General features: G+C 37.6%; 1 protein-coding gene across 2 annotated transcripts in view; it reads left to right on the top strand.

Annotated features, from left to right (window-relative positions):
• The window catches only part of LOC149573206 (uncharacterized), a 191,676-nt gene extending 179,401 nt beyond the window's left edge, over nucleotides 1-12,275 (top strand). For both annotated transcript variants that reach the window (XM_089814389.1, XM_089814390.1), the window contains exons 8-9: nucleotides 11,150-11,216; nucleotides 11,315-12,275. In XM_089814389.1, coding sequence (XP_089670515.1) covers nucleotides 11,150-11,216; nucleotides 11,315-11,629 — 382 coding nt within the window. In that variant the 3' untranslated portion in view covers nucleotides 11,630-12,275. The remainder of the gene's footprint in view (nucleotides 1-11,149; nucleotides 11,217-11,314) is intronic.
• Nucleotides 12,276-12,807: the final 532 nt, after the last annotated feature.

Here is a 12,807-nt window from a genome sequence, read left to right as displayed (position 1 = left end):
ATACAGATGTATGTCTGAATGTGTTATTTGAGAATAAGTTGAGCAAATATCTATTTGAATATCATCTGTTATTCATTTTGCCGGTTTTTTGTTAAGTGCATCCGTATTCTAAGTGTTTCATTTAAAAGGGAACGGAAAGGTCAGGTTCAGGACAGTATAGTGCTGGTTGGATTTATTTCAGTATTGGTATGGGTCGTTACAGTGGTATCAAAGCCATGCATCTTGCTAGCCTATGGGACATATTTTCAAAAAGGGTTAATCATTTCCAAAGTCAGAAATTATTTATCCTAGGAGCTTATTCCCTGATGTGAAATGACATTGTAGAAGATTACATAGTGTGGAGTTTTTATCAGACAATTAGAATAAAGATTAACTTTTTGTGAACCTTCGGGGCCAAATCTTCATAGAAGGAGCTTGTTATTATATCGTTGTGCAAGTTCTTGCAAATTTCATATTGATTACGAAGATAGAATATCGTGGACTTATCATTACCAGTTGCAGAAAATATTTTAATTTGTTAATTCTTGAAGTGTCAAAATATTGCATGCCCAAATCTATTTGGCCAACTATTCTCTCTATTCTGCGAACATGATAAATGTTGAGAGGTGAATAAGGAAATAGTAAGAAACCAAAAGCTTTTGCTGAATGCTATTTGGCTAAGAACTTTGTATTGGCTGTGAGTTTGCACAGAGTCCTCATTTTTCAATGTAGCATTCAAACGAGAAAAACTTACAATTGCAGCCATTTCCTCTGGACGTTGGCTTTCTGGGTGAAGTTGTTACCGCAGATTACAGTGATTTTATTATTCGTGGAAGGAAAGAAACAAATACCGGGCCTTTCAGAGTCGAGTTGAGGCTGATTACAAGCTGTCTGTATATTCATCCATCTGTCTTAGGTGCGAGTTTGTGCAAGATATGCAAGATAGGGAAGTTTCTTCGAACAAGAACAAAGAACATCTTCTCTATAATTCTTGGAACGTAAATAGCATTTACTCAGTGTTGTATGATGACACAATAAAGCAGTATTGAAAGCCGATTCGAATTAGCGGAGGAGTTTAAATAAACCATAGCTTCTCCTTCTATTTGAGAGTTGTGTTTGAATCGTGCGATTATTCCTTTGGATGAAAAAGACAAACAATTGCGTAACGATCCTAGCAGAGAGTTAAGTGAGAGGAAGATTATTATTGAAGTAAATATTTGGAAAGAGCCATGTTGTTTAGAAAGTTAGTAACGACAGCTTTCAAAGAAGAATTTTTGCAAAAGCTACAAGAAGATGACAACTGCACTATGGACAGTTTTTGAGTTCTTAATGTAACGTTACAAGAACACGCGGAGATCATGCGCGAGTTGGTTGGCGGGTGAAAGGAAAAAACGACAACAGATTTAAAACCGACGATAGAATGTGGAAGAAGTTTCCTATTCATTAGCACCTGTCGAGTCTTGTATAATATAACGTCCTTGGCAGACATAACGCATTTGCAAGGGACCAATGGCAGTCGCGATTGTAATTGGAAGGGTAAGAATCCAATGAAGGTAAGACACCAAGTGGAAGGCTGCTTGGATAGAATCGTTGTGTCATTTTTGCATCCAAGTGGGAGTCGCAGAGTTATAGGAATCGATAGAGTATGGGCATACACGTCAGACATAAATACAAAGGCTGAGTATTGAGTTCTTTCTAAAACTGAGGGTGTCTAGGTGGATAAACTAGCAGCAAGGAAGTTTTCATACGGCCGAGATAGTTGATAACCAGAAAAATGTCTTGCAATATACCATACGGGTTGTGTTTGTATTCTTTCCATTGGGATGGGTTTCATCATTCATGTGCTGGGAAGGTTAGACCAGTGCTAGCGAAGAGTTAGACATCCAACTGGGCACACGGCATAGTGACAAAGGCAAACTTAGCGCAGGGATTTTCCTTAATCGCGTCTGGCAGGATAAAGGTGTTTGGAGTATGACCAAGCCTCCACTACTTGCAACGTCCAGTATACTGGCTGAATAACAGGAAAGAGATTCGTCCAGACTTATACACAGGAAACACATGGACAGTGAATGGGTTTAAAACGACTTCCAGCAAGGTTATGTTGAAGGGAATTCGGCCGGCTTCATACTTATTCTGGACAACATTTCCATACGGTTAATATACATCCAAGTTCAGCATTTGATTATTAAACTCACTTTCAGAATTGGACAGTTTCAGTAGCAACAGGTCTATGAATGTTGAGGGTAAGTGTGTTCTTATTCTGAATGTATGTTGCTTGCTGAGAATAAGAACTCCTGACAACGGTTATATATGCCCAGTTGAGAAAATCGAACTCTATGAATTAATGCAGTAAATCATCAAACTATATTTAGGCAGCCTATGAACTGTTTGGTTTAATGTCAAAGGCTAAACCTTCAGTATTTCAAAGGAAATTTTGAGTGCAAATCACTACAATCCCCTTCAATTTCACACAGGCAAACATTCCTTATCTCCGCTAGAGAACAGCAAAAGATTCTAAGAATAAAAGTAGAGTGAATGCTGTGCCTATTTAGATATAAGTTTTGTTGGCAGGGAGTTTAATTTGCAAACTGTTTGATAAATTGTCTCCATTTTTAACAAAGGAAAAGCTAATCTCTCAGCAGGGTCAATTGAGTGTTTAATTCCAAAAATTTAAGCAAAGATTATTACAGCATCATCAATGGACTTCGAAGAGATTTAGTTCAGCTACATAAGGGTGTGAGGTAGGAAGGGATAGTCTATGTCTTCCCAAAATTTTAAGACATACATATATTTTATTTTTGATTAACAGAGATAGTTTAAACTGAGTTTTGAGTGAGGCTAATAAATAATCAGTCAACATTGCGCTTAGAACAGCACAGCTGTGAAACATTACTAGTTACAGTTTCAAAACTCTGTGATCAGAACTTGCAGAGAATATTACAGTGGGTAGTCAGCGAAGAGACATGCTTAGATTTAAGTTTCGCAAGTAGTTGAAACTAGTGGTTCTAGAAAGTTGTATACCTTCCACGGGGTTTTGAGTTGGCGGACTGTTATTACAAGTTGGAGACACAAAATCAGTGGTCACGTAATCCTCAGCATTTGCATCAGTTGGTTAATCATGTTTACTTCAAGTACCCAGAGGTAGTGGGACAAGAATATGGAGAAGCTTAAACAAAGTTTGAAACGGTTGGATAAAAATCAGAAAAGGATGAATGATTTGTTTTCAGACCCTGCAAAACTAGACAAAGTAGCACGATGTATGGTTTCTATTTTTAAGAGGACTACATCACAGAATGAAGAGAAAGAGGAACAAGAGGTCTCTATAGTATCTGGAAGCCTCTATGATGAATTCCCAACAGTTAGTGACCATCATATAGCTGACCTTATAGAGAGCAAAAATCAGATCTTGGAAAACGAATCAAAAAATTCATTTGATGACAATGAATCCCAAGATAATGATGTGGATGGACACGCAGTCACCTTGGAAATGGAAGTGCGTTAAGATACTGTTATATCAGCAACTTCTACCTTGCCAGTTGAGCCATCCTATGAGGTGCATAGCAACAAAACCCTAGATATTGAGGTGTGCCTAGATGATAGCATACATGATGCTGCTGATCATATGGAGAGTGACTTTGATTCAACCTCATATCACAGCGCGGATGACAAATGGGAAGATTTGTGAGGATATGTTCCGTCACAAGGGGATCATCATTTAGCAAGCCAATTGAAGGTTAATGACAGGATGGTTGCCACAACCATTAAGCATTTTGATGTTGCTCGTCAAATGTTGGCCACCTATGGTTGGAGTACTCCTTTGACAAATGCGCATGGTGATAGTGTTTTTTCCCTTGTAGAGATACATGCACTCCGAGAAGCGATTGGAATGATGAAACAAAATTACCTACAACTACTTGCAGATAGAGATTTTCTACTCGAATAGGATCGCATTTGTTATGTTGCATTGCAGGAAAATGAGGAGAAGATTGATAAGCTCACTGATGAGCTTGATGTGGCATTGGACTCGTTGCAGAGCGCCCAATTGGCCCTACAAGAGTCACAATTACAAATTGAGAAGCTTACAGAGGAGTTGAGTTTGGCACAGCCTCCACCAGCTACAGATATAGTACAGTTACATATAGAGGCAGTTGATGAGGATCTTATATCCACGGGTTGTAGTGGGGATGTGGTTACATCTATCACAGATATAGGTACAAAGGTTTCAGCTGGGATGAGTACCTTGGTTGAGAACAGTAGAGAACCACTAGTTGTATTGAGTTCTCCTGAGGTTAGTATCATGACAGTTGATGCAGGACAATTTACTGGTAGCTCTTGTGTCACAATGGTGGATTCTCCTAAGAGTTGTGTGGTAGTACACGACACTACTCCGTCATCCACACAGGGCATTCGCAAAGTGTCATCCGGTTGGAAGTATAGCTCTCATGTTGATTTGTTTCCATCCCTTGGAAGCAAATTTGTCACTTCATTCCATACAGCTGATTTTGGATGCCGACTTGTTGATTTTCAAAGTTAGAGGGATCAACTGCTTGATTCAAGTGTTTTTAGTGATGAGCCATTGACTGAGGTTGGAGCATTTTACCGCGAATACACAGTGAGGAGTGCTCATCATTTTTCTTTTGACCCACACACGAAGGACTTGATGATGCATTGGTGTGGGTTGGTTTCAGAATTATATCATCCTTTGTGGGATGGGTATTCACCATCTTCGGAAGGTGGGATTAGCGGATGCAAGCATCCAACTCAGTTGTTTGTGGGGGATTACTTGCAGGGAAAGTTGTCGGTTATACATCATGCTGATATATATCCAACATGGTTGGCTACTTCTATGTCACAAAGTTCTCTTATGGGTACATGGTTACAGGACGACTATGGTGTTAGTTGGCATGATTGTTTGGTTAGTTATCACATCCATGGGAGTTTAGCAGGAGCTGTAAAGAGATGTGTTATAGACGCTACCAGGTATTTTTATCTCTATATGGCGAATGGATGTGGGGTTTGATTGTTTTGGGATCCAAGCGGTGACAGGTTTGACACGATGTATGGGGTGATTTGGGATCTAGGTGTTGGCAATATGTATCTATGGTTAAACGAGGATTTTACAGTAGTTCTCAGTTTGAGGTTGGATGTGATGATGATCAGAGTTGTACAGTTTACAGGTGCAACGTTTCTTCATAGAGTAATATGGGATCCAGGAATCCGGTTGATGGGTGGTTTGTAGAGTGGCACCTTGCTTCACAGTTCGGCCGGGATTGTTTTCAGTTTTGGCTTCAGGGTAAATTGCAGATTCATATGGGATCCTGGTCCTAATTGCTTGAGGGCAAGCAATCTCAAGGAGGGGAGATTTGTAATATCCCTTTTTGGGGACATTAGAAATATTAAAGGGGACATCTTTATAATATTAAAATTGACTATGAGAGCTAAGACTTTATTTTAGAGGTCAATTTAATATTCCAAGTTGGCAATAGATGACAAAGAAAGATAAGATAAAAAGCTAGAAAGGAAGTCGAAGAGACACAATTGCGAGAATAAAAGGAGAAGAGACCCTTTCTTTTGGTATGCTTGATTCTACTATTCAGTCCAGGTTTCTCTCTTAGAGAGCTTCAAAAAGCTTCAGCTTTCAGCCCATGTGAGGACGTAGCCCCTCGTGCAGGCAAGCAGTGGACGCAAACCCATTGCCCGTGGAGATATCATTACAGGTGTCTCATTGAGCTTTTAGGTTCTTATCTTGTTTTCCAATCTGACTGTAATATCTGTGTATAAGATTGGATTTTGTGGTTGGAGGGTTATTGTATTGCTGTTGTATAATACAATAACATTTAAAGTTATTTGGAAGTTGTTGGTTATCATATTTGTTGATGTATAAGATAACAACATGCTTCTGGATTGTTGAAAGGATGGTGGTTTGGTGTTTTAATTTGTACTGCTTTGTTCAAATGCTTGAGTCTTTAATGTCAGCTTGAAAAGAAAGATTTATTGGAAAGCTCAGGATTTTACTTGTTGCTCATATTTTTCATCTGCATACAGATGTATGTTTGAATCTGTTATTTGAGAATAAGTTGAGCAAATATCTATTTGAATATCATTTGTTATTCATTTTGCTGGTTTTTTGTTAAGTGCATCCGTATTCTAAGTGTTTCATTTAAAAGGGAACAGAAAGGTCAGGTTCAGGACAGTATAGTGCTGGTTGGATTTATTTAAGTACTGGTACGGGTTGTTACAATCTCCCCTTTGGCATCCTCGGTTCTGTATCTAATAATTTGTCAAATGGGTTTAATGTTGAATCCTTTGACATGGTCATGCTTGGTTTTTGCGAAGACTATTGAACAAAGGTCTGTCTTTCCTCTGCTTCAAACTTTCCTTGCCTGTGGTTGGAATTAAACAGCTCACATGCCTTGTTTTGGTTTAATGAAATGTCGTAGCTTGCTAAAAGATGCAATGGAGTTACATGCTTTGGCTGGGGAGAACATGCTCTGTTATTCAGCTTTATATCTGCCGCCTGCAATTTCTTGAGAACATAATGTCAAGGAATTCCCATGATTTGATTGTCTTATTCTATACCTTCATGGTGAGTGGGGAGGAACCATCTTCTTTGTAAAAGACCAAATTGGAGGGTTCCTAACCAATGAATCAACAAACAATGCCTTTCTTCATCTACCGAATATGTGGTCACCTTCAACAGTGCAGTTTTAAGCATTTCTACACTAGCAATCGCTTTGGCTTATCTCCTCAAAAACTTCACACTTAGTTGGCACTGTAGAAATTTCATTTCTGCATACTCTGCCACCATTGTCCTCTGTGATCATCAACTACCTTCATTTATACAAAGACGTTCTCATGTTGCCTGAGTGTACACACTTTGGTTCTTGTTTATGTTTTGGTACAAGTTAAGATTAGGGTAAAAAGTTAGAGTACGTAGTGAGAGAGTATATTTAGGATATGGAGAGAAAGTTTTGTGTGAGAGAGAGCAACCCAAATCTGAACTTCTCTCTAGAAGTTTTAGTACGTAGAGAGAGGTAGTACGGGGAGAGAGAATATGTTTTGGAAAGAAGGAAAATAATCTCTCTATCTCCCCGCAACTAATTTAATTAACTCTCAAAAATATTCAGGTAAAAGTTGGCTCTATCTGGGGACAAGGACTGTGCGGGATGTTGAAGGAATCCATAGTTAAGAAAGAGCAGTGTTTTATCACAAGGGTTATAGAGTCACCCAAAAGGAGATAAATACATGAAAGAGGACTAAGCACAACAAAATGGGAACAAAACCAAACAAAATGGAGAGAAGGATACAACAAAAACTCTTAACTAGACTATGTACAAGGTAGGTCTCCCTACCTCCAATGACTCAAGGTATAATCATGCAAACCCATTTACTAGTTGGGGAAAATAAATGCCATGGCACGCTAACATGTGGACACTTTCAAGTTTCTATGAACTCAAGTATAAGTTCGCTCTTTGAATTCCAATTCTGAGATTCCTAGCATGCTTCATATTACTTGATAAAGGTATGTATCCAAATAACCATGTTTCATCAAAAATCTTTGACTTTGGAATCAACTCTGCCTCATGTCGCATGTCATTGATGACTACATTTTGAAAGTGTTGGAAGTATAAGGCTCTCAAGTTCCTAAATACAGTTATGATCTTTTTCTCTACTTAACAAGCCTTCTACTTGAAATTCTATTGATTGGTGATCATGAATTCCTGAATTTATTCTTGACACTAGACACTCTTTCTTTTCCACGGGGATGATTGTGTTTGTATTCTCTATGAAATTATTCCAATATGGATGCACATCCTTGTCACATTGGATCTTCCCATGATGTATTTCTTCCTCTTCTCCCATTAGATTGCTCAAAGAAGAAACAATCATCTTTTCCATTTTAGTGCGCACATCCTCTAATGAGTCTATCTGATCAGGAGAATTAATCATCAGTTGATATTGATGTAAGGCAAATTCTTTTTAAAAGAGAATCATCATTTATGCCTTCATCTTCACATTTTTCAATCGTTAGATCACAACACATTTCTTCAAGGCCAAGTACTTCTCTAGTGCGAGATGCCATCACAATGTTTTCTTCATTGTAGTCTCCACTTGTGAACTTGAATGCTTCAAATTCAGGTTTCATGCATGCGGAAGGGTGAGAGCTTGATGTCTCATCTTCTCTTACTTGAAGCCTATCTTCAATTCCCATTTCCATCATACCTATAATTAAATTTTCATCAATGTTTTCACAAACTTGGTTCATTGATTCTTCTTGATGACCATGTTCACAAAATGGGAAAGCTTCATATTCCACTTGCATGTAACCTTGAAAAGAATTTCTTGACAACTCATCATCTTTCTCTTGAAAATGATCTTCTACTCTTGTGATGATCATACCATTTTCTGAAAACTCCCCAACATCCTCAAAAGTAAAAACTTCAATCTCAGGAGTTAATAGATATGTCTGCAAGATTTCACTTGAGGTTATGTCTTCATCAGTGGTAATGTTAGAAAATTGTGAAAAATATTCTAAAAAATCGACTTCAGCAATAGAGTTCTCATCATTAATGATTAGGGGTTAATGAATAGGAAGGTCTTCTCCACAAAGGAAGTCATCGTCTGAAGCATTGAGACACCAAGTAGGAATAAAAGTAGTATGAAATTTACCTTGATCCACATTTCCCTCATCTTCGATCATATCTTGTGTAGTTCCTTGAGAAACATTTGATATTTCTTTTTCTTTCTCATTAGGATTGGGATGATTGAATACATTCTCTTGGGTTTTGAAATTTTTACAATAATGCTTGATACCTTACTAGACCCTTCTTCTATAGACACCATCTCCTTGATTAGACGTAGATCCCCGTCTTCTTCCATGCATGAAGATTTAGATGAGTCCTTTCTAACATTTGGGTCGTGAGACATTCTGTTCCCAAGAAAATAATTCTTGCATGGGTCTTCTTTCTCAAGTTCTTGCAGTGCTTGAAGTAAAGAAGGATGAACTTTGTCAGGATCCAAGCGTGCATTGCCATAGAAGCTTTTTAAAAACTCAATCTGATTGGGATCAATGGAAGTATTATTTTGATGAGCAATAGGTGCAGGCATTGGACTACTTTTCTGACCACCATTTTCCATCCTTGATTCACAGGAATCATTTTTATGATCAAGGTCTTCCTTATAATAGCATGTGGAACTTTTTTTTGGAAATGATTTGGGCTTGTGAGAGAAAAAATGATTATCTTTACCATCTTCTTCATCTATCTTTTGCAAAGTTTGGAGCAAAGATGGATGGATCTTTTCTGGATCTAGTTTCCGCCCACCATAGAAACTCTTCAAGAAGTTAGTTTGTTGAGGATCAATGAAAATCTGATTTTGTTGAGAGACAAGTGGATGAGAGACATTTCCATTGTTATTTATTGCTGTTTTAGATGAAAGGCATTTTTCAACAAGGCCCTCTTTATCTTTATATGTTGAACCTTTTGCTAAAAAGTATTCTTGATCATGAGAAATAAAATCATAATCTTTTCCATTGTCTTCTTCAATCTTTTGAAAAATCTGCAGCAAGCAGGGATGAACCATTCTAGGATCTAGCCCCCTGCCACCATAGAAATTCTTCAAGAATTCAACTTGTAGAGGCTCATTAGGTATCTATTTCTTTGGGTATGAAAAGTATTCCTCATCACTATTAGTGTCACTATCACTTTCATTTTTTCCCTTGTACCAAATTATGATTCTAAGTTGCCACCTTCAAATAGAGTCATCGATAATTAATCTTTAAAATAGAGTCACCAACCTTCATTTAAAGGAAGGTACCTTTTATCAACCATGTTACTAGTTATTGTTCACTTGATCTTGGATGTGACCAAGATTTTGCCTATTTCTTTTGGACTATTCTTTCGATCACCACAACGTTTTGACCAATAGGAGCTCTTTGCAAGATTTCCCCGAATTCTTCTTCTTCTTCTAGAATTCGATTCACCTGATGGTATTGTTGAGCAGTTCGTCTACACCTCTAGGCTAGAGTGTTCAAATCTGAAATAATATCTTCTTGTGTGTCTTGGAAGCCAAGATTCGGTTGTAGAACTGGAAACACATTCTCATGCGGCAATACCATCTTACTTCATTACAAGCGACTGATTAGTCTTTCTCGTTCAATCCCCAGCAGAGTCACCAAAAATCTGTTGGACTGATCCTGTTCGCCCTATGAACAGTGACAACTGTGCCAACACTTTCTAAATGAAAAGAGTTGTTTATTTAGATGGTTGGAAGAGAATGGATGTGGTCCTTAATGAACTACAGAAATGGAGAAAATTTTCAACAAAGTTCTATCCAAAAACCTTATGGTGATTATAATTAACAATTTACATCCTCAAACATATTATTTCAAGGTGTAGTCAAGAAGTTAGAGATATATAGGTTTCTGCAGTATGCGGATCCGGTAGCAAAAGTACATTTAAAATCTAAGTTGCTGAATTGTGGGACATTTCCCAGCGATTCCAGGTACAAAACATATCACAATCAGATTCTGAAAGGATTCTCCTGTGGATTCACATCTGGGATTTTTATTTTTCAATGGCAAAATGTTTAGTGATTCTAGTTTGATCTTTTAGATATTTTTGAAATCTAGGCTGCTGGTTAGTGAACTCTGAACTTATCTATCATGAGATTCTGTCTTGGTGTTTTTAAAACAGAAACCTGAATTTAAAGTAGAATGATATGTTTCAAAATTTGAAATTTGAAATTGTTTTGTTTAGCATATGTACTCTTACCAGCATTTCGTACCCATTTATGTGTACCTTTTCCCATTCCTTTGGCTACGTAGTTTAAAATAATTGATATTCGTACCCATTTATGCGTACCTGTTCCCATTCCTTTGACAACTTAGTTTAAAATAATTGATAACAGTTCTCTAAATTTGGGGAATCTTTTATTTAGCATTGTAACTATTTCACTAATCAAACTGAAAATTGCTGTAACTCACCATTCAAGTGTATATCAGTTTCTTTCATGTGTACTTTTTTGTTGATGATGTTGATATATGTATGATTTTAAATCTCTGTGCATTTTTATTGTAGGCTTGAGTAATCTTGGCTTTTGATCTTGTGGATCTAACCACATACTCTTTAGATGTTCTGTCCATTAATTAACAATGAAATTTTTTTGACAGGGCATGTACATGCTTAGTATTCAATATAATCAAAACTTGCAACCTTCCTGCAGTTGCTGCTGGAACGGTAAGTTATTTTCATTTGTACTAGTTGTAATAATGCCATACACCTCCTTTGATAATTTGGTTTTAATAGTTTCCTGAACTATGTATTGTTATTTACAGTTTCCAACTGGACTTGCATTATTGATAGAGAAGAAGAGCCGCCGAATGGAAATAGCTTTATACTGCTTTGCCCGTGCTCTTGAGAGCTTTTTCACCACTGTTGCAGACGCAGGCTTGTTACCTCATGCCAAGAAATTGAAAAGGGTTGATGTTATCATATTTAGTTTATCTACTGCTGTTATCATGCATTGCTACGCGCAAGAAAGGGATGTGTTCCGCTCGAAATACTTGAATGTCCTTGACTGGGTCTTCGGTGTTCCCCATGAAACTGAGCACTCGAAAAAGCAAATCAAGACTGAGCTTCCTGTTCCCTAGAAGCCACAACATATATGACAAAACATGTTTGAGGATACTCATCCATAATAAAGTTTTAGAAGGCTATACCTCTGTTCTCAACATCTGAGCATGCTTTAGAAAAAATAATAGATTTTGTTGACAATGGAGGAGTAATAAAATTGAAATTGAAACCTAAAGTAATTCCTTCTGTCAAAATTTTGACCACTGTGACATAACTTAGCCAGAAGTGATCCAAACTAAGCTACAAGAAAGATAATTTGTAATTGAGAACAGTATCGGTGTTAACTGTCTGGATTCAATCTAGGCAAAACTGTAAAAGAGACCGGCATTTTTTGAAGTTATCTTGAATGGCCCTCATCCATGATACATACTAACCAGATACTTCATAAAAGAGATCAACATTTTTTGAACTGGAGATATGGACAAAATGTTAAATGCTTTGATGTCATGAAATTTTATTGATATCCTTGGCTCTGAGGCGAGCCATCAATATTAGTTTCATATTTACTATGGCATGTGGGCACAGATTTGTGTGTCCAGGTCAGAATGAACTAGCAGTCAGAAGACTAATTGCATGTCTCTTTCAAAATATTCAAAAGTTGAATGAACATAAATAATATAAAATTATGCAATTATAAAGGAAGAAAGCTGTTATTATTTTAAAGATGGCTCCCACTCCCACTTGTTTAACAATTATGAAATCCTCGACTGTTTCCAAGGCTTTGCTCCTGTCTGCTCCCTGCTTCTTGGCAAAGGTGAATGGCGGTGTTGGATTTTTTTCTGCATGTGGTTTGGGTCCTATTGGCAGTTTACCTCCATCAAGGGCCTCTAAGTCTTTGCCTTCCGCTGTTGTTGGTGCACTGTCTGGAGCCCTTTCTCTATCAGCGGCCGGTCTTCCTTTGACTTCACCCTCGTCCACAGTTGCTCCTGTGGTGGAAAGTTTGGGTGCTGTTGCCCAAGCTTAAAAGATTTTGATCATTCTGTCCCTAATACTTGGCATTGTGGTAGGGTTAAGGGCTCTTTGGATTCTATGTCTGGCCATGTTCCTATCAACAATCATGTTATTATTGACTTGGATGAGGAGATGCTAACAAATATTGATGGTGTTGCTTATGTGTTCTCCATATGTGGTTTGATTTGCATATTTTTAGGGGGTTTTGGCCTAGTTTGTCAGAACTACATTCTTGGATCTCTCA

This window comes from Cupressus sempervirens, chromosome 2, assembly GCF_028749045.1.
Source record: "Cupressus sempervirens isolate cs-2001-9-10 chromosome 2, ASM2874904v1, whole genome shotgun sequence".
NCBI classification, from domain to species: domain Eukaryota; kingdom Viridiplantae; phylum Streptophyta; class Pinopsida; order Cupressales; family Cupressaceae; genus Cupressus; species Cupressus sempervirens.
This window is presented reverse-complemented; position numbering and strand designations above follow the sequence as displayed.